This window comes from Marmota marmota, unplaced genomic scaffold (assembly GCF_001458135.2).
Source record: "Marmota marmota marmota unplaced genomic scaffold, marMar, whole genome shotgun sequence".
Taxonomy (NCBI): Eukaryota; Metazoa; Chordata; class Mammalia; order Rodentia; family Sciuridae; genus Marmota; species Marmota marmota.
Window position 1 is genome coordinate 636,576 of NW_025999999.1, and position 23,241 is coordinate 659,816.

The 23,241-nt window shown below is 34.6% G+C and overlaps 1 protein-coding gene across 4 annotated transcripts in view; it reads left to right on the forward strand.

The window, feature by feature from the left end:
- Positions 1-22,947, forward strand: part of Hells (helicase, lymphoid specific) — a 50,296-nt gene extending 27,349 nt beyond the window's left edge. For 2 of the 4 annotated variants that reach the window (XM_015494546.2, XM_048807038.1), the window contains 10 exons: positions 157-318; positions 1,445-1,584; positions 1,669-1,807; positions 3,021-3,104; positions 3,194-3,313; positions 4,427-4,543; positions 4,934-5,093; positions 7,294-7,390; positions 7,467-7,543; positions 11,438-17,087. In XM_015494546.2, coding sequence (XP_015350032.1) covers positions 157-318; positions 1,445-1,584; positions 1,669-1,807; positions 3,021-3,104; positions 3,194-3,313; positions 4,427-4,543; positions 4,934-5,093; positions 7,294-7,390; positions 7,467-7,543; positions 11,438-11,532 — 1,191 coding nt within the window. In that variant the 3' untranslated portion in view covers positions 11,533-17,087. Of the gene's footprint in view, positions 1-156; positions 319-1,444; positions 1,585-1,668; positions 1,808-3,020; positions 3,105-3,193; positions 3,314-4,426; positions 4,544-4,933; positions 5,094-7,293; positions 7,391-7,466; positions 7,544-11,437; positions 17,088-22,517 lie in introns of those variants that run through there. The other 2 variants (XM_048807037.1, XM_048807039.1) reach the window with 2 other exon arrangements.
- The last annotated feature ends 294 nt before the right edge of the window (positions 22,948-23,241 follow it).

Sequence of the window (23,241 nt, forward strand, 5' to 3'; positions counted from 1 at the left end):
CTGATATGGGAAATTTCAAGGATGATATTTTAATTTCACATTTCAAGAATTGATTGTGTTTATAGTGGCATAGGAGAAAGAAGGATAAGGAGTTTGTGGGGATGTTATTTGAAAAAATATTATATTTATATTTATTTGTTTATGTTGAAATTTTAGATTCTGACTCCTTTTTTACTGAGAAGACTAAAATCTGATGTTGCTCTTGAAGTTCCTCCTAAACGAGAAGTAATTGTTTATGCACCGCTTTCGAAGAAACAAGAAGTCTTTTACACAGCAATTGTGAATCGTACAATTGCAAATATGTTTGGAACCAGTGAGGTATAGTGTGTGCTTGAAATATACTGTGAATGTAACATGATAATAAAACTTCACAATTATGTCAGTCTTATGGCTCTTCTCCTGTTCTCAGGATTTGTTATGAATTTGTAACTGAAGTATTAGGCATAAGAACAGAAGCAGAAGTTTTTTTTTCTAGTATAAATAATCCTGAAATTTAGTTGGTCTCTGCATTTCCTGCTCTGTGATCATCTGAAATGCTTGTTAACAAAATTTTAAATTCCTATGTCAGATTAACCTTAATTATTGCTGTCTGGGAATGGATTTAGAAATGCATTTAATGCAAGTACACAGCTGGGTGTGGGGCTATATACCCCTGATCCCAGCAACTTGGGGAGCTGAGGCAGGAGGGTTCTAAGTTAGGCCAACCTCAGAAATTTAGTGAGATTCTGTCTCAAAAATTAAAAAGGGATAGGGGTGCAGCTCAGTGATAAAGTGCTCCCCTGAGCTTCAATTGCCAGTACCAAAACAAAAGCAAAAACAAACAAACGAAAAAAACCCTCACTGTTATTTGATAAACACTGAAGGCTTGCCATCTATACCATTTTTCTCCACATCCGCAGTTCCTAAGAAGTGAAGATGGAATGCGATTATCATGTAATGAAATCAGGAAACTCATAAATTCTAATGTCTTACATATCCTTTATTTTTTTCTACTGAGCAATAAAGATACTCTCACTTTCAAATGTTGTTTTCAGTGATAAAACAAATTTTACACATTTGTATTTGAGTATAGATCATGGCTGTGAGGTAATTGTGCCTTTGGGTATTACTAAAAGTTGATGAAAGAGCCAGCATGGTGGCATATGTCCTAATCCCAGCAATCCAGGAGGCTGAGGCAGGAGGATTACAAGTTCAAGGCAAGCCTCAGCAACTTAGATCCTATCTCAAAAGAAGGGGATTAGAGACTGGATATGACTTAACGTCCGTGGGTTCGATCCCTAAAATTGCTGAAATTTGCTGTCCTCTTCAAAATTGCTGAAAGAGAAAATTAGTATTTATTTAAGTCTTAAAAGTCAGTTTGTACATAAAAATATTATACTTCACTTATAGGTAGGACTTCATTGTCTAGCTTTATAAATGGGTATTTTAATTTGTTCTTTTTTAGAAAGAAACAGTTGAACTAAGTCCTACTGGACGACCAAAACGGCGAACTAGAAAATCAATAAATTACAGCAAGATAGATAATTTTCCTAATGAATTGGAAAAACTGATCAGTCAAATACAGCCAGAGGTGGACAGAGAAAGGTGTGAGTTTAAAATAACTTTTAAGTATTCTTCGAACTGATGTGTTTTGTATTTCTTATATGTACACATTAATGTTTTTGATAGAACTGTGGTGGAAGTGAATAGCCCTATAGAATCTGAAGTTAATCTGAAGCTGCAGAATATAATGATGCTACTTCGTAAATGCTGTAATCATCCATATCTGATTGAATATCCTATAGATCCTGTTACACAAGAGTTTAAGGTGAATACTGTTTAATAATTTTGTTATTTTGTACCTTTAACATTGGGTTAAAGTATTATTTTGTTTGGTTTATTTTTAAAAATACTGTGTTGTGTATCATCAAGATTATAATCCAGTAAACTGAGTCTTCCACCACCCCCACTCCACCCCACCCCAAATTTAGAGAACTTAAGGAGGGTTGGAATGATGGTCTTTTTGTGTACAGTCCAACTTATTTCCTTACAGCTATGTGAACAGCTAGGAATTATTCTGAATTTTGTAAAGTAGTCAATTTCTATTTTTGCTCTCTTAGAGATAGTTGTCATTTTTTCAGTATTCCTTTTAGTTAATATTTAGCTTGTCAAAATCTGCTGCTCATTACTTATGAGTCACAAACGGCTACAGAAGAAAACCAAAAAGTTGATAACAGTTGGGGACTTTCAGATTAAGTGAATGAAATTGCAATTGATTAAAAAAAAATAGCATAGTGTTAAATTGTTTTTAGTGAAGAAGGATTTCATACTAATTAATAGCAGGGTTTCTCAACCCTGGCAGTATTGACATTTTGAGCCAGATAATTTTTATTTAGGAGGTAAAGTCCTGTGCACTGTCTACGTTTATCAGCATCTTTGGCCTTTGGTAGCCAGTAGGTCCATTTTCCCCGTTTGTGAAAACCTAAAATGCCTCTAGCAATTGCTGAATGTCCCCTTACAGTGGAAGGCAAATTTGCCCTTATTTTGAGAACCATACTTTACGCTTTTGAGTAAAGAAAATAAAGCTTTCCTACTCAAGTGGAAGTCTCCTTCTGAAGGAAACTTCACCAAAAGATGAACTTTTTTCCCCCAAGCTAAAAGATAAACGTTTTATTTAACCTCAATAGTTAGATTGGTTTTACACTCATGTTTTCTTAATTTTTACTGAGAATTCTAATAGCAATGTTTCTCCATATTTTACACAGTTATAAACCTCAGCATACACACAGTGAGTTTGACAAATTCTTTGAGGGACTGTGGTTCACAGATAGGTTCATGATTATACTTGAACTTTTGTGTGAGATCACTGAGTTTTCATTCTAGAGTGTCTTAAAGTAACTACTGATTTAAAAAATAATAACAAGGTCAATTTTTTGAAAAGTTTTATAATGATTTATCACTGAAATGGTATGTTTTTAATTTTTATAAAGCAAGAGATTAGTAATTATAGTGACATTTTTCTTCTTTGTCCATTTTTAAAGATTGATGAAGAATTAGTAACAAGTTCTGGGAAATTCTTAATTTTGGATCGAATGCTGCCAGAACTGAAAAAAAGAGGTCACAAGGTGGTAATTTGTTTGGAATTTTTATTGTTTCATTATTTTTTATGAAGCAGTATAGACACTATGCATACTAAGATATATCTCAATTTCAGGTGCTGCTTTTTTCACAAATGACAAGAATGTTGGACATTCTGATGGATTACTGCCATCTTAGAAATTTCAACTTTAGCAGGCTTGATGGGTCCATGTCTTATTCCGAGAGAGAGGAAAATGTAAGACTATTTATGTCATACATAATAAAATTATAACTTTTGCAGTACCCAGGGATTGAACCTAGGGACACTTACTTAACCACTTAGTCACATCCCAACCCTATTTATTTTTCATTTTTATTTTAAGACAGGTTCTCATTATTGTATATATAAACGTGTATATATATGTGTATACATTTGTACATATAAACATGTCCCAAACCCCGTTAATACATAGAACATTATAATTAGCCTAGAAAGGTTTCTGTCTCTTCCAGGTTAATTTACCCTTCTCACCCACTTGATTTTTTTAGGCAACTGGTACTGAATTTTTTAACCAGTTTTTGCATTAGTTATTTTTATTTAAACTTTTCTGTGAAAAATTTTTAAAAATTAAGATGGTAGGGCATGGCTAAGTGGTAGAGCGCTTGCCTGGCATGCATGAGGTGCTAGGTTCCATTCTCAGCACCACATAAAAATAAATAAATAAACAAAATAAAGGTATTGTGTCCATCTACAACCAAAAATTTAAGATCTCCTTAGTAAGATAGTTATTTGAAAAATCAAGTTAACACAAGGAGAGATTTTTATTAGTTTACATAATTGTTTTGAAAATCTGAAAGACTGATTTGGCCTCTCTTGGAAAATCCTTTGTGTGGTATAAGAAATAAATATCTCAATCCCTGGTCCTTTTTTTTCTCTTCTTCTTTTTTTTTTTTTTTTTGGGGGCGGGGGACTAATGGGNCAATTTTTTTTTTTTTTTTTTTTTTGGTGGCGGGGGTACCAGGTATGAATGCACGGGTGTTTAACCGCTGAGTCACATCCCAGCTTTCCCATTTTTAAATTCGTTTTTTATTTTGATACAGGGTCTCCCTAAGTTACTGAGGCTGGTCTCAAACTTGTGATCCTCTTAGTTTAGCCTCCCAAGTTCTTGGGATTACAGGAATACAACACCATTCCTGCCTAAATTATGGCTCTTTCTTTGCTTTTCTCCTTCCTTCCCTCGCGAGGGATTGAACTCAAATTGACACATGCTAGGCAAGCATTCTACTAAGACTTAGCTACATCCCCATCTCATCCCATCCGAAGTCTTAATGGTTGAAGTTGTTGTGTTTACATCTTTTTTGCTTTTAGATGCACAGTTTCAACACAGATCCAGATGTGTTTATCTTCTTAGTGAGTACACGAGCTGGTGGCCTGGGCATTAATTTGACTGCAGCAGATACAGTTATCATTTATGATAGTGATTGGGTAAGTTGAAGGTATAGCAATATGCTGTTGATATTTCTTTTTTTTTTTTTCTGTTGATATTTCTAATCTGAATTTTTAATCATCCTTATCTATATTATAATAATTTCATTTATCTTCTTTGAGAAGTGTCTGTTTTAAGGTCAAGAGTTATTGATCATTTTTTCTGCATATATTAACTTGTAATGCTTTCTTTTGAGTCTTTAAACATTTTCATGGTTTGTCATTATAGAAGTTACTGCATAAGTCTAAATTGAGCTAAGGCAACACAAAAAGTTTAATAAAAGTTGCTCATTGGATCATGAATGATGAGTTTGTGCATTAACTGTGAGTTAAAGTTAATTTTATTCTAGTACTGTTCAATGTTGTTCTCTTTTTCCTTTTAATTTGAAGAACCCCCAGTCTGATCTTCAGGCCCAGGATCGATGTCATAGAATTGGTCAGACAAAGCCAGTTGTTGTATATCGCCTTGTTACAGGAAATACTATTGACCAGAAAATTGTGGAAAGAGCAGCTGCTAAAAGAAAACTGGAAAAGTTGATCATTCACAAAAGTAAATGATACTGTAGTATTTTTTTTTTTGGTTCAGTTTTCTCTGTGTGTGTTTCTGTCATGAACTTTTGTTGTAGATGGACACAATACATTTATTTTATTCTTATTTATTTTAAAATTTGTTTTCTTATACTTTTATTTATTTTTTATTTTTATGTGGTGCTGAGGATGGAACCCAGGGCCTCACATGTGCTAGGCAAGCACTCTGCCACTGAGCTACAACCCCAGCCCCTACTTATTTATTTTTATGTGGTGCTGAGGATTGAGGCCAGTGCCTCATACTTGGTAGGCAAGTGCTCTACCAGTGAGCCACAACCCTAGCCCTCATTGTTATTTTGTTTTTCTTTTTTTTTTTTAATATTTATTTTTTAGTTGTAGTTGGACACAGTACCTTTATTTATTTATTTTTATGTGGTGCTGATAATCGAACCCAGGGCCTCGCATTTGCTAAGTGAGTGCTCTACCGCTGAGCCACAACCCCAGCCCTCATTGTTATTTTCTTTATAATAAAAGAAATTGGTGCAACTTGATAAGACGTGGTTTAAAGCAAGAGTGGGATTTGTGGAGTTGCTAACAGCCTACATTAAGTTGGCAGTGATAGACATAAAGAACCTTAGCAATTGTTTAGATGTGGCACAAATGGGAAGAGAAGGGTCTGGGATAATTTTAAGGTGCAATATCTTAAACTCTAATGAGGAATTTGGTGTGATATTTTTATTGCATGTTTCTGATTAAGATAATTGCTTGTCAGAAATTTTTATTTAATATTTAATATATTAAATATTAGAATAGTATTTGTATATTGAGGGAGTAATATAAAAAAATCCATTTAAGTATTGAATATCGTTTAAATTTAGATAAATTTTATCAATAGTGTTAATGATCACAAAATTTGTTTTAAGATTTTTTTTTTTTTTAAAGTCACTCGGGTTTGAACTCAGGCACTCAACCACTGAGCCACATCCCCAGCCCTATTTTGTGTTTTATTTAGAGACAGGGTTTCACTGAGTTGCTTAGTGCCTCTCTTTTGCTGAGGCTGGCGATCTTCTCGCCTCAGCCTCCCAACCAGGTGTTCACCATTGGGTCCTGCCTGCTTTCAGAATTTTAAAAGGTTAATATTACACAAAAAACTTTGACACTTTTTTATGGAGGTATAATATACACAGATCTTAAGTATACAGCTTAATTATGACAAATGTATACACTTATATAACTCATCCACATTTAGAACATTTTCGTCATCCAATAAAGTTTTCTCAGGTATCCTCCTCTGTCATTCACCTTGCATGTCTGAGCTTATTCCACTGAGCAACTACTATTCTGAGTCATATATAGATTAATTTTTTCTTTAACTGTTTATTTTTATGTGTGTATTCTGTTTTTCTCCTGTGAATTTTGATTAACATTTTAATATTCATCATTTTTGTTTGTATTAGGAAGATTTTACTTGCTGAATAGTTTATTTATCCATTCTTTTTTGGTACCAAGGATTGAACCTTGGGGCACTTTAATCACTGAGCTACATCAATAACCCTTTTTATTTTTTATTTTGACACAGTCTCCCTAAGTTGCTTAGAGTCTCACTAAATTGCTGAGGCTGGCCTTGAACTTTCAATCTTCCTGTCTCCTGCTCCCTAGATGCTGGTGCTCCCTGTTAAGCTGCTGGGATTACATGTGTGCACCACCATTCCAGCTTATCTATTCTTTTGTTCCTGGACATTCCAGCTATTTGAATAAGCATGAATTTTTGTGGACATGATAAATTTATTAGTTGTTTTTGAGAGGAGGGTGTGTGTCTATTGGGAACTGCTAAACTCCTAAGTGAACATATCATATTATGCTTCCACCAGCAACGTCTGAGAATTTCAGTTGCTTTTCTTTTCACCAACATTAGAGGGTTTTTTTGTTTTGTTTTGTTGTTTTTTGTCCTTTTAAAAATGTAATCCCAGTGGCTCAGGAGTCTAAGGCAGGAGGATTGCAAGTTCATAGCCAGCCTCCGCAATTTAGTGAGGCCCTAAGCAATTTAGTGAAACCCTGTCTCAAAAAGGGTTGGGAAGGTTGCTCAGTGGTTAAGTGCCTCTGGGTTCAATCTCTAATACAAAAAGTAAATAAATAAAATGGCAGCCATTCTGAATAGTTTGTAATTTATTGGATTTTAAAGGGAATTTTAATATGTTGCATTTGTTAAATTATTTTTCTAGATCATTTCAAAGGTGGTCAGTCTGGATTAAATCAATCTAAGAATTTCTTAGATCCTAAGGAATTAAAGGAGTTATTAAAATCTAGAGATTATGAAAGGTAAGCCTTTTAGTTTTAGAAAAACTACTCATAGTTTTGATTTATTTAAACATACTGGAATATTTTGTTTTTATAGGGAAGTCAAAGGATCAAGAGAAAAGGTCATTAGTGATAAAGATCTTGAGTTGTTGTTAGATCGAAGTGATCTCATTGGTAAGTATCTCTCATGCTTTTAGTCTTTATGGAAACTTTAAAAGATAGACATAAATAGAATAGCGTCATGAATCCCTTGAACAATTAATGCATTCAGCTGTAGTAGTTCGCAACATTTAGCCAATCTTGTTTCATTGACATTTCTCTTTTCTTGGAGAGAGACTTAAAATCATATGTCAAACATGATGATATTTTGTCCACAAGTAGTTTATTGTGAATCTTCCTCTGACAACATGTTTTTAAATAGAGCCATTATTTAACACATCTAAGAGAATAGCACTAGTACTTTTTTTTTTAATATTTATTTTTTAGTTGTAGTTGTACACAATATCTTTTATTTTATTTATTTATTTTTATGTGGTGCTAAGTATGGAACCCAGGGCCTCGCTCGTGCGAGGCAAGCACTCTACCACTGATCCACAACTCCAGCCCTAGCAATAGTATTTTAATTTCATCTCCTCCCACCCCCAAATCCATTCAGTTCCTCATTTGTCGCTTTTTTTTTAAAATAACATTTTGAATTGCAGTTCTAATTATGTCCCTACTTTTATAGTATCCCCTTATTTTGTTTTTCTTTGCCATTGATTTATTGGAGAACTTGAGTTATTTGCTCTATAGAATGGCCTGGGATTCCTAAAATGTCTGATTTTCCTTCCCTTTTTTATGTGCTTCAGCTTGTTCCTCAATATGCATATTTTCGATAAACTGATAAATAGTTCTTAATACTTAATTATATTTAAGTTTCATGTCTTTGCTATTATTTTATATCAGGGGCATGTCTGGGTTTCTGGTTTGTAGAGAGCTAAGAGTGATCATTCAGACAGATCTGAATACTTCAGACTTTCTTGTCAACTTTTATTGAACTTCATGGTTTAAAAAACTTTTTTTGTTTGTTTTGTTTTAGATGTTGATGGACCTTTATTTTATTTTAAAAATATTTTTTAGTTGTAGTTGGACATAATACCTTTATTTTTTATATTTATGTTGTGCATAGGATCGAACCCAGAACCTCGCATGTGCTAGGCGTGCGCTGTACCACTGAGCCACAACCCCATCTCCTGATGGACCTTTATTTTATTCATTTATTTATATGTGGTCTTGAGAATTGAACCCAGTGCCTCATACATGTAGGCAAGTCCTGTACCACTGAACCACAACCCAAGCCTGGTACTTCATGGTTTTTAACATGTTGGTTGCTTAGAATCATTATTTCCTTGGGGTTTTACAAAATAATGACTTTCTTGTTTTATCATTTTAATTTAGCTGGGATTTGTCTAACTTTCCTATACTGAGATATAGGAAAGATAGGATAAATTGCTTTTTTATTCATCACTTAGAATAAGTTGCTACCTACAATGATGACCATAAATTATTTTGAAAACAAAGGTGATATTTAAAATCCACACTCTTGCTATTTATTTTTTGAATGGTGGCAATATCATACATTTTATGTATTTTATTGTATTTCAAATAAAATACCTATCATGGTGTTCACCTTTTCCAGTTGTACTCAGTGATATTGTACTGACACTTCGAAATTGGTAGATATATATGCCATACAAATATGCAAAAACTTCAAACTAGAGTGTTTGGAAATTGTGAACGTTTATTAGCATACCACTGGGTTTTCTGTGACTCATTGAATTGAAAGAATTTAAAAATGTACTACAGATCTAAGTTCTTCAGTAGATCTATTTTGTGAATATTTTCTCCCTGTTTGTAGCTTATTAGTGTCTTTTGAACATTAAAAGTTTATATTTTTGTTGAAGTCTAGATTTACCAAGTTTTTTCCTTTCAATTATGATGTTCTTAAACTGGTAAAGAACATTGATCTAGATTACTACAGAAATCAGGAATAAAAAGCTCTCACTTTTACAGTGTAGAAGGAGATCTTAAGAACTAATACCACAAAATATTGATAGGCTAAAGGAATAATAAATTGGAATCCAGATTGCTTGTATTTACAGATGGTCTGATTGCCTCCGTAGAAAGTTCAAGGGAATCTCTAAGCTTTTAAGTAGAAGGTTGCTTTATAATTAATTGTGTATCATCAACAATTATTTAGTAAATAAAGTGTTTGCAATAGCTACAAATTTGGTTAAAAAGCCTATAATTAAATACAAAAATCTTGGCCTGGGACTGCAGCTCAATGGTAGAGTGCTTGCCTCACAAGTGTGAGGCATTAGGTTCAATCCTCAGCACCACATAAAAATAAATGAATAAATAAAGATAATAAAAAATTATTTAATAAATAGAAAAATCTTAAAAGAGATTTGACCTCCATGGACAAAATTATGAATTGTTGAAGGTTATTAACATAAAGACTGAATAAGTGTATAGATTTAATGGATAGGAGTATTCAAATCAAAATCCTTATCACTTTTTAAGAATAATGAGTTTTAATTAAAATTTATATATATATAAGAATAAAGGGTCAAAAACCAAGGTAATTTGAAAACACGAGATGCTCTACGCAAGGTATTGTCTTATTAAAATGTTATAATCAATTAAGACAGATGAATTAGCACATGGTGAGATATATTAAGTGGTATAGTATAGTGAACCTAGAAAAACAACCAAACTTTGGAAAAAGAGTGAAAGAAAAGGCATTTCAAACCAGAAAGGGAAAATTCCTTTAGGTTAATACATGATGCAGCATAATTATTAAACAGGGAAAACTAAACCCGGATCCTCCTTACCTCACCGTTGAACACACTCTGCCCTTTAGCTATATTACCAGTCCTTTTTATTTTGAGACAGTCTTACTAAGCTGGCTTGGATTTCTGATACTCCTGCTTCAGACTTCCAAGTTTCTAGGGTTACAGTTGCAGGTGTGTGCCACCATGCCTGGCATTTAGGACATTTTTTGATAAGTTACCAATCTAAGTATATATTCAAAACCTGATTTTTGGGTGGTGGGATGGGCACTAGGGATTGAACTTATTTAGAGAAAGGGTCTCACCGAGTTGCTTAGCACCTCACTTTTGCTAAGGATGATTTTAAACTTGCAGTCCTCCTACCTCCAGCTTCCTGAGCCACTGGGATTATAGGTGTATGCCACTGTGCCTGGCTTAAAACTTAAGTTTTTTGTTTTGAAATATTTTTTAGTTATACATAGGCACAATATCTTTATTTTGTTTGTTTATTATGTGAGGCTGAGGGTTGAACCTAGTGCCTCACATGTGCGAGGCAAGCGCTCTACCACTGAGCCACAACCCCACCCCCTCAAAACTTAATTTTTATAAATATTTATTTATTTGTAGTATGGGGACTGAACCCAGCAGCTTGTAGATGCTGAGCAAATGTTCTGCCACTAAACTACATCCCCATTCTTAATATTAAAAGAACTTTAAAAAGTTAGGAAAAGGTATGAGTTTAGGATTGGAAAGGAATTAAGATGCAAAGCTCAGTTATTATAATGAAAAAAGATTTTAATACATTAATATTAAAGACATACAACAACCTAAATAGATACTACATATTTGCAGTGATTTGGAATGTTTATAAAGGTAAGTTTTTCATGATATCTTGCTTCTCAACTCTTAACCATGATTGGGCTTCTTTTTAAAACATCTCTGAAAGCATAATTAAAATTGGTGTTCTGTTTATTGCCCTATGTATATGTCTTAAATTTAGCAGAAGAGATTTTAACCAGTAAATTGAGACTTCATAATGCTTGTTCCCTATAGGCTAATTTTAGTTGTAGAATATACCTTTTTCTTTTTGTTACTTTAACACTTAATTGTCAAAAAAGAGAGTGTCCCACACATGGGTTTTTATAATTTGGACATATGATACACTTCTTACAAAATTGTATTGGAAATTTATGGTTTTTTTTCAGATTCCTACCCTTTTTTTCCCCCAAAAAAAGTATTTGTTAATATTTTTTTTTAGATCAAATGAAGGCCTCAGGACCGATTAAAGAGAAGACAGGGATATTCAAGATACTAGAAAATTCTGAAGATTCCAGTCCTGAATGTTTGTTTTAAATTGAAGCTAAAGAATGACTTTTAAAAGCTCTTGTTTACAGTTAGTAATTTACTTATTGGTTTGGAAATTCAAATTGTCTACTATTTTGTTTTTATTATATCATTTTACATAATGTAACTAGCACCATTGCATACTTAATAGATTATAATTTTCTGAGCCTAAGAAGGAAATGCATATTAAGTTTAAATTTTCAGTTAATATTTGAGACTGGGTAGTACTCGTGAGCATGGTCTGATTGTACTTAACCATTTCCAGATTTATACAGTCTTCCTGTGGAAGTTTAGTAAACATCTCTTTCCCCCCTTTCTTTTAGCAATATGGTTCATAGGTTTTGGGTACTTCAGTTATGGAGTAGGCTTTGGTTGGGGTGAGATTTGGATTATGCTTTCTATTCTTGAAGTAACACATTGTTTGATTTTAGAATCTATAAGATAGTTTGTCAATAAATGTTCGTTATAAGATGATCTCATTAAATTATTTTGTCAGGAAAGTAATAGTCCAGGTGAAATAATAACAAAAGACAACATGTATTGGGATTCAACATTTTTGTGCTTATTCAGTTTTATTCACTAATACTACAAGAATATATGGTATAAAGGTTTTAACTCAAAATTGAGTTAACCCAGAAAATGTTGTGGAAGAAACTGTAGTAGGGTCTTGTCATAAGACAAGAAATTGGAAATAGTATATTATACAGAACAAGAAAAATGCTGAGAACTTATAGGAGGGAGGGTAAATTGAACTAGAGAGACGGAAGCAAGATTCTGGAATCTAACCCAAAATCCATAAGAGGAGAATAAAGGCCAAAAAGGGAAGAATTTAGGCCTTGCATGAAAGGATAATCACAACATGAAGAAGAGAAATTTTGAATATACCCTGGGAGAGAGGAGGTGCTCCTTGACCCACAGGTTTTTCTATACTGGTTGTTAAGGTTTCAGGGAAAATTACTTTTGTCATATATATTCACAAGCAGATCAGATAAGAATGCTTTCAAGATCCTGGAACTTAGGCTCAGGAGAAAAAGCTGTCTTAAAAGAACATTTGAGCAAGAGTTTTCTTTTATTAATAAATGGAAATATTTGCCAGTCAGAGAAGCAGGCTATCTAGTCTTGCTTGAAATTCATTATCTATGACTTCAGTGAATTACTTATTTGTTGTACTAAATTTTGACAACCTCTTCTCCTAAATGACTATTTTATAGCTTCATCTCTGTCATATCTCTGATATTTCCTCCCTCTCACCAGAAAAGAACTTTTCAAGAAGTTATCACTACATTTTTGTCTTTTAACTGTCAATATGTTGTCGTAGCCAGAGCCAACTGAAAAGCCTTTTTTCTTTCCTTTTATAGCAAAATCACTTTAAAAATTTGTCTATATCATTGTTTTTCGTTTGTCTCTGCCACTCCTGTCACCCCATTTTGTTTGGATTTTCATCCCCATCATGCTATAGGAATTGGTCTTGATGTTTTCAGCTACCTCTGCAAACTCATTTTATTGGTATTAGGAATTTAACCCGTGGGCACTTTACCACTGAGCACCATCCCCAACCCTTTTTATTTTATTTCAAAACAGTTTCACTAAGTTGCTGAGGCTGTCTTTGAACCTGCTATCCTCTTGCCTCTGCTTCCTAAGCCACTGGGATTACAGGCATGCACCACCAGTTCAAAACTCAAATTCTTAACATATGTCTAGAGTTTCCATGGATAGCAGGGTTTGCTTTTTCCTATGTCTGTGGACCTGCTTGTTTCTCCATCTTTCTTTGATTCCCTTTAGCTCTAGTGCTACAGTACAAGAGAGAAGTGGTACTAGAATGCCATACTACTTGGGACAAGACAAGTTAATGTTGGGGGAGTTGAGAAAGTTCAGGTCTGAACAAACAGGACATGTGCCTGCAATCCCAAGATGGTCATAAAATATATCACTGGTAAATACAATGTACTTCACCATTACTTTTGTTCCTCATTCAGATACTTGCATGGCTTGTTTGTTGCTATCCAGCTCACATTTCACACCAAAATAAAATTTCCTATTCTTTGTCATGAATGATACTTTACCTGCCAGTCCAGGTGTGCCTTCATAATGACAAGATTGGGCATGTTTTCTGTCTTGGTACCTTTATGTAAGAGAATATGTTGAAGACAAAGCAGGAATAAATTAAAGAAGTCAATCAATACACTGGATTTTAAAAATACTCCTATTTCCTGATAATAAAGATTAAAAACCTCCAATTGGATTAGTTTGTCAAGTGCTAAATGGAAAATTTTAAAGGAAAACTTTATAACCTCAATGTGTTATAGACAAAAGTATAAAGGGCAAAGAATCTCTTCAAAGTTGTAAAAAGTGTAATGGTTTTTATTTGTTTTAGCAGTAAACTAGACATTAAAGTCTACAGTTGGGTTGAAGGAAAGAAATTACAAATTATTTTCTATCCAACTATAGTATTTAAATGCAAGGGTAGTAAAGACAATTTCAGATGTACAAGACCTCAAGATTTGTTGGACACTAGGAGGTAAAGTGATGGGCCCAACCCTATGAAGTGTGGTAGAAACAGCCTACCATATGTTTTAGGTGGACACAATATCTTTATTTTTTACTTTGATGTGGTGGTGAGGATTGAACCCTGTGCCTCACGCATGCCAGGTGAGCGCTTCCACTTGAGCCACATCCCCACCCCCAAAATATACTGTTCTTAAATAGCAGTACTTTGGGCAAAGCAGAGTTATAGCTGAGGACCAGTGTCAGTGAAGAGTTAGCCTATGCTTTTAGAATTAGGGCTGCTGTTGTCGAGAACTAGCTTTTGAACCATTTCCTTTACACAAAGGTACCTGTGACCACCTTGCTTGCAACATGCGTCCTTTTCTGAATAGTTCGAAGTGCTTTTCTGGCTGTCAAAGGTGCTTTATAATTATTTAAAGTTTTTGTAAACATTTCATAATATGGAGTAGTGGTTAAGTCCTGACTGGCAATTCTGTAAAATGAGAATGTGGGGTTAAAGTGAGATCATTAACAAAAAGAGATTAAATTTGATAGTAAAGTTTGCCTGAATTCAGGACAGGGGTAAATGATACAAGTTAATGCAATGTCTGCCATTCAATGTTCAACAAATTAAAAGTATCACTACTTCTATGTATGTTATTAAGAATAATTTGATAATAAGTAAACTACCAAAGAAATAGTACTCAAGCAGAAAAGCAACATTTCAAACCATAAAAACATTTTAGTATTACTGTCCAAATGCCAGATGTTCTTCATTCCTTGAGCAAAGATGTGAGTTATTTTTCTGAAAGGAAAAGGATCCTCTTTTGCCCTAGTCACCATTTCTTTTGTAAATACTGCAATTGTGAAGCATCTTCTTGGCTTGTAGGACCCCAAAAAGGTTTGGCTTGAACATATCAACTGAGCAGAGAAATTGTAGTAGGATGAATTAGATTTTGACATTCACCTGGATTAAGGGAGGAAAGACTCAATCACCTTTTATGGCAAGTAGTAGGGAAATAATCCGATTTGGTATTCAAAAACCTGAGTTATTGCTCTATTCAGTGTTACCAGTCTAAGTCATTTTCTTACATTTATAATGAAGCTGATAATGAGCTTCATTTCAGTTTTTTGTTTTGTTTTTTTCCATGTCAAATAAGAGGATGTGCAAATGCACTCAATTTTTTGTGCATTGCTTCAGTGGAGTGATGAGACCCTGCTTTATTTAAGCAAGTGTCTGACCTAAGAAGGAAGTGTTTAAATATCAATGAAGGCTTTAGTAGAAAAGTCAAACCTGTGTTTTGGGGTCATTTAAAAAGGGGGAAAAAAGAAATTTAATTGCACATAACAACACAATTTACTGTTTTTTGTAGATCTCACATCTGTCTTTAACTGATCTTTCATGTTTGTAGACACAAGATCTTACAAATCAGAAGTATAAATCCCAAGAAGCAATTTTGTGATTTCTTATGGAAATAGCTCAGTGATTGTTGCCTGCTTAGCTGGCCAGGTATGGTGGTGCATGTCTGTAAGCCCAGAGGCTAGGAAGGCTGAGGGAGGATTCCAGTTTTGAAGCCAGCCTCAGCAATTTAGCAAGGCTGTAAATAACCTAGTGGGACCTCATCTAAAAGTAAGATTAAAACGACTGGGGATGTGACTCAGTAGTTAAGCACACTTGGGTTTGATCCCTGGTGCCAAAATAATACACCTAGCTTGCAGGAAACCTGTGTACTAACCACTCACCCACCCTTTCTCGGATCAAAGACATTCTGTTAACTGTGTGACCTTTGGGAAATCAGTCAGTCTCTGAGCTGTAGTTCTCTTGTCTACAAAATGGGGAAACAGAATTACAATAATATCAGATATACAATACAATAGGTTTTAAATTGACTTAAGCATAGGCAGGGAAAGGAAGTTAATCTCTCTAGATCAGTATAGAGCAGCTCATCAGTGCCTCTGGAGTACATGAGATCAAAGCTTTTCATAGTAGCCCCATTTGCTGTTTGTCATTGTCACAAGTATACAGAGTAGTTTCTGTTTTCAGCTGCATGATAAGTATTATTCAATACAGTCCTCATAAAAATGCTCTCAGGCCTTAAGTAGTTTTTTAAAAATGTGAAAGTGTAAAGAGATCAAAAGTTAGAAAACTGCTGGTGTGGAGGATATACTACCTCTAATGTTCCACGTTGTTTACTCTCCATTTTCTATTGTGAAGATCTATCTGCCATCCGTATATTCAGTTGTCAATGTGTATCTACCATATCTTTTTTATTCCCTTTTAGTGCATAGAAGAATTTCTCTAGTCTAATTTCACTAAATTTTGCTATGGGGCTTTTCACAGTGGCTATATGAATTTATACTCCCACCAGCATTACTTGTTTCCTCACATCCTTGTCAGTACTATAATTTTTGCCATTCTGAGTTTTGTAAAGTGGCATCTTATTTATATTTTTCATTTCCTCCAATTGTTTTTCATCTTCTGTTTTTCTTTTGGTTAGTCTTCATGTATTTCTTCCTGTCATTAAACTTTCTAAGAATTGGCCTCTAGTTCTGTTAAGTCTTTCCTCTATACCATATTTGATTCCTGCTTTCACCTTAACTTTGTTATTTCCTTGTGTTCTATTAAGATAAGCAACACTTATCGTAAATACTTATTTGTTTTGAGCGTTTATTATTTTCTGATAAAGTATTTAAAGATAACATAATTCTCTTTAATTACTTTTAGGCATATCCTGTAAATTTTGACTGGCAGTATTTTCATTACTACTAAGTGATTATATAACTTCTTTTCATGGTTTCTTCTTAACTCAAGGATTTATTTCTTAGATAGTTAGTTGGCAGGTGTATGGATTTTACAGTTGCCTCTTATTTGCTTTCTTTTTGCATTGCATTATGCTCAGAGAACATGATTGGCATAATTTTTTTTTTTTAGACTATTTGCTGTTTTCTTTATGGCCTGATAAGTGGTCAATTTTGTGAATGTCTGCATTTGCACTTGAATGTATAGTTTCTTAGTATTGAGTGTAAATTTCTCTACAAATTGGTATGTTTTCCCCTTTAATAAATGTCTCTATATTTAATTTTTGACTGCTTCATTTATTTTTGAGAAGTATATACATATATTAAAATCTCCACTTTTACAGTTTTATATTTACTAATTTCTTTTTAGTTTGTAAGTTTGGGCTTTATATAATTTGGGGCTCATATATATTCCTTTATGGCCTCCAGAAAATTTTCTTTTGTATTCTTTTGTCAGTTATCAATATTGTTATATTACTTTTATTTCACTTCATATTTGCCTAGCATATAGCATTCCATTCTTTAATGTATAATCTTTTTAAAATTTTTATGTGTATCTGTCATTGTAGCAAATATTTTGTTGCATCTTGTTTCTATAGTATAATCTAGGACTCAAGTCTTTTGATTGGTGAGATTAGTCAGAATAACTTCAGAGGTCAGCAGGCAAAAGATAGGAAATTTTTTTTTGTAAAGTATGAAGGATGAATTAAAAGTACCAGCATCTGTTTAATGGTCCCAGAAGTAAAGGAAAAGCAAAGATCACAAAATATTTTGAAGAATGAAATTACATTTCCAAGAATTAAAGAAGATAATCCATAATGAATGTGCTCAGAGGATATAAAACATAAGGAAAAAACTCTAAGCCGAATATATGGTGAAATATTAAGAATAGGAAAGCTATCTGTAGTGCAGAGGAAACACTTTTGAGAGTGAAGAAATGGGAGTAAGGGCTGGGGATGTGGCTGAAGCGGTAGCGTGCTCTCCTGGCATGTGTGCGGCCCGGGTTCAATCCTCAGCAGCACATACAAACAAAGATGTTGTGTCTGCCGATAACTAAAAAATAAATATTAAAAATTCTCTCTGTCTCTCGAAGAAAAAAAAAGGAAAAGAAATGGGAGTAAATCTTTGCCAGCTAATCTTCCAAGAAAAGATTCATTTCCAGATTATGTAAAAAACTTAACAACATAAAACACATTCAATAAATGGGCAAATGAACCCAGCAGACACTTCCTCAGAAGAGGTAGTAAAAATCAGTTATATGAAAAAATGTCACCATCTTTAAATGTAAGGGAAATACCGATCAAAACTGCAAGAATCCGTCTCAATCCAGTCACAATAGCAGTTATCCAGGATATAAATAATAAATACTGGTGAGGTAACAGGAAAAAGGGAAACCTTTCATACTGTGGATGGGTAGTAGAGTTATTATAGCAATAAATATGGAGGTTTCACAAAAGACTAAAAACAGGACTACCATATAATCAAACAGTACCATTCCTTGATATTTATGCAAAATAATTTTGTGTATTTTAGATGTAAGTGCATACCCATGTTTATCACAGCACAATTCATAATAGCCGAATTGTGGAATCAGCCTAAATGTCCATTAACAGATGAATGGATAAAAGAAATGCAGCGCATACTATGGAGTATTATTCAATCATAAAGAAAAATGAAGTTATGTGATTTGCAGGATAATGGGTGAGATTATTATCATGTTAAATAAGCCATTCAGAGAAGTACCATACATGTTTTCTCTCATGTGGGAATTGAAGGGGGAAATTATGTGTGTGTGTGTGTGTGTGTGAGAGAGAGAGAGAGAGAGAGAGAACCATAAGTAGAGGGGAGACCATTAGGATAAAGGAGAGGATCACAGGAATAGTATGGGAAATAATTGATGAGTGTGATATGCATGTACTAATATGCTACAATCAAATGCCATTTTATCATTAATATCACCAATATCAAAGCTAAAGAGAGTGGATCACTTAACAGGAATAATAATCATATTTACTCTGGACTTAAAACCTGCATATAAAAGGACAAGAAAAACAGCTTTAACCTAGACTGGTTGAAGGATAGAGTGCAAATATATTCTCATGCACGTAAGATCTCAGAATGTTTACCAAGTTGAAATCATTCTTCGTAAAAGGCCTCATGAGGGTTGGGGTTGTGGCTTAGTGATAGAGTGCTCACCTTGCATATGTAGAGCCCTGGGTTTGACCCTCAGCACCACATTAAAAAAAGATATAGTGTACATCTACAACTAAAAAAAAAAAAAAAACATTAAAAAGTCCTTAAGAAAAGAAAGGAGACTGAAAGAGAAGAAATAAGGTTAGTATACAAAGATAAAAGAGAAAACAAGTGCCGGGGTTGTAGCTCACTGGAAGTGTGCTTGCGTAGCGTGTATGAGGCACTGGATTCGATTCTCAGCACCGCATATGAATGAATAAAATAAAGGTCCATCAACAACTAAAAACTAAATTCCGAACTGTTAGAATGTTAGAAGTGTATAGGTTCATATGTATGTGTAAACCAAAGGGACATAAAAATGTCCTTTTAGAGTAAAGATGATAAATCTGAGAAAAATGAAAACCACTTTAAGAACAAAAACTATGCAACTCAGTCTATTAAAAAATGTGTAGGGATGGGATTGTGGCTGGAATAGCAGTTTTAAGATGTAAAATAATATTTTTACATCAAGGGAAATACTGAATATAACAAATACTGTATAACCATTTTAAACATATGTAACAACTGACAGCTTTCCATTGCTGTGACAAAGTGCCTGAGAAAAACAAAGTATTTATTTTGACCCATGAATTCAAAGATTTTCAATCCATGGTTGCTTGGCACCATGGCTGTCTTGGCAGAATATCTTGGTGGGGAGTTCAAGGTGGGAAATAACTGCTTACCTTATGGCCACTAGGAAGCAGAGAGGGAGAGGAAGGGACTGGGTCCTTTTAAGGGCACGCTCCCAACAATCCATATTCTAGGCCCTAATTCCACCTCCCAGTAGCATCATTAGTTGGGATCCCAGCCGTCGGTGCATGAGCTTTTGGGGGACATTTAAGATCCAAACTGTAACAAGTACATACATGAACAATTACCATGGAGATTTAAACATTCTGTCAGAAACTGATCAAATAGCCTCACCTCCCCCCCAAAAGGCCTATATCTAAAATCTGAATACCACAATAAGCTTAAACCATTAAATATGAATACACTTAATAGAATGCATTTTCTTTGCAAGAAGATACAGTGCATTTAAAAAAATAGGTCACATAATAAAAAGAAAGCCTCAGCAAATTATAAAAGATCAGCAAACACTGTTTTCTGACCATAATGGAATAAAATTTGAAGCTAATAATGAGATAACAACAACAAAACCCCCATATACTTTAAAATTTTTAAATTCTTTTTAGTTATATATGACAGTAGAGTATATTTTGACATATCATACATACATGGAGTATAAGTTACCATTCTTGTGGTTGTTCATGATGTGGAGTTACACTAGTAGTGTATTCATATACGAACATAGGAAAGTTATGTCTGATTTATTTTACTGTCTTTCCTATTCCCGTCCCTTCATTCTCCTTTGTCTAATCCAGTGAACTTGTATTCCACCCCCCACCAGTTTATTGTGAGTTAGCATCTGTCTATCAAAGAGAACATTTTTGGTCTTTGGTTTTTGGGGATTGGCTAATTTCACTTAGCATGACAATTTCCAGTTCCATCCATTACCAGCAAATGCCATAATTTCATTCTTCTTTATAGCAGGGTAATATTCTATTATGTTCATATACCACATTTTCTATATCCACTCATGTGTTGAAGGGCACCTAGGTTGGTTCCATAGTTTAGCTATTGTGGATTAAGCTGATATAAACATTGATGTAAGCCCCATATATTTTTACAATTCTTTTAAAAAAATATTTTTTAGATGTAGATGAACACAATGTCTTTATTTTTAATGCGGTGCTAAGGATTGAACCCAGGGCCTCATGCATGCAAGGAAAGCACTCTACCACAGAATTACAACTCCAGCCCCCAAATATTTTTGTTAGATCAATTTTAAAGTTACAAACAAATACCATTATGTCAAAATGTTTTTTAAAACTTTAATTTGGGGCTGGGGTTGTGGCTCTGAGGCAGAACGCTTGCCTAGCATGTGTGAGGCACTCGGTTCGATCCTCAGCACCACGATCCTCAGCATCACATAAAAATAAAATAACGATATTGTGTCCACGTATAATTAAAAAATAAATATTAATAAAACCTTCAATTTGGAGGGATATTTATGGTTTGGATACTTATATAAAATGGATGGCTAAGAATTTGGAAATATATAAGAATTTGGAAAATATAAAAGAACAAGTTCAAAAAAATTGAAAGTTTATTTTATTTTATTTTATTTTTTATTTTTTATTTTTTTGAGAATTTTTTTTTTTTAATATTTATTATTTTTTAGTATTTGGCAGACACAACATCTTTGTCTGTATGTGGTGCTGAGGATCGAACCCAGGCCGCACGCATGCCAGGCGAGCGCGCTACCGCTTGAGCCACATCCCCAGCCCCTTATTTTATTTTTTTAAATTTTTTTAGAGAGAGAGAGAGAGAATTTTTTAATATTTATTTTTTAGTTTTCGGCGGACACAACATCTTTGTTTGTATGTGGTGCTGAGGATCGAACCCGGGCCGCACGCATGCAAGGCGAGCGCGCCACTGCTTGAGCCACATCCCCAGCCCGAAAGTTAATTTTAAAATTAAGTTTCAAGAGTGGCTTGCTATGCCTAAATTATTTGTCAGTGTGGTTTATGATGAACACTCCCTTGCTTTCTAAAGAGTCCAGGATGATGATATGTGCTGGAAGAGGGGTCTACATGACCCATGTTCAATTTAAACCCTAGGCTTAGTCTCTAATGAAGTCTCCTGTGGACAACAGTTACTTGTATTGCCAAAATTCATTGTTGAAATTAATTTTTTTTTCCTTTTGTATGGGGCTAGAACTTGGGGGTGCTGTATCACTGAGCTAACCCCCAGTCCTTTAAAAAAAAAAAAAAGAATTTTTGAGAAAGGGTTTTGCTAAGTTGCTCAGGGGTTCACCGAATCACTGACCTTAAACTTGCAGTCCTCCTGCCTTAACCTAGTGATTCAGATTGTAGGACTAAGAGAAAGACATGGGATAATTAGTAAAAAGGTGCCCAGGTTCCCCTCATGTGCATAGGTTATTTTCATTATTCTGTTTTAAAATTTCCCCATTACCATTCTGATGCTTAAAATGTGCTGTGTTCTCTTTAAGCTGCCAGAGGGAGGCATTTTAAAATCAACCCTTCCATGAGTCCCTCTGATAGAAAGTGCTATATGCCTTACAACCAGTAGATATCCCTCACCCTCAGGAGATTCCTTTAGTCTACGGGGCAAAAAGGTGAACAAGAAGAGTGGGCGATTTTCTTTTGTTGTGGGTTTTATAGTGGCAGGGAGGAAAGCAGTAATGCCCTTAAATCTGAATCCTCCCAGGGTCTCTGGCACAGGGCAAACTGGGACCCAAGCACTTTGCCAAAGGGGACCAGAAATGACCTTGGCAAAGTGAGATGAGAGATGGGTTTTCTGGACCATAAAGAAGACCAAGCTGAGGAAGACGTCCCTAGTAAGAACAGTTTTTCTGGCGCGGGTGCCTGAGTCCTGTTTTTTCTCTTCTCACTCAGATGGGAGCTTCTCTCTCCAGTATGCTCCATACACCATTTACCTGCATATTGAAAAATTGGGATAAGTTTGACCCACAGACGCTTAAGAAAAAGTGCCTCATTTTCTTCTGCTGCCAGGCCTGGCCTCAATACAAACTCCCTGATAGAGAATCCTGGCCACCAGAGGGAAGTATCAATTTTAGTACAATTTTACAGCTTGATAAATTTTGCAAAAGAGAAGGGAAATGGTGTGAGATGCCATATGTCCAGGTTTTCTTTGCCTGAAGGGAAAACCCCAAATTATGCCAACAATGTAAAGTAGACTTAGCTATGATCTCTACCATGAAGAGAGAAAATCTTAAGGAATCACCTACTGAGGAGAAAGAATTAGGAGGACCCACAAAATCTCCATCCCTTGTTGATGTGGGCTGCAGTAGCAGCCCTTTTGTCCCCATACCCTGGCCTCTCTACATCTGCCCCAATAAACAGGTTAAATATATTACCCCTCCAGGAGATGCCGGGAGGAGAATTTGGACCAATTAAAGCAGTTCCTGTTATAGTTAATGGTTTTTCCTTCTGATGTTAATAGTCCTCTTTCCTTGTATATGGCCCCCTGTACATGTGTGGTAGCTAAGACATACCAGCTGTCAGTGTACACGTTGATCTCTTGTCCTTTCCAAATCTAAGGGCTTGTGTTAAGGCTATTCAGCTTTTTTGGGCTGAAGTCCCGTGTCCTACGGCCTGA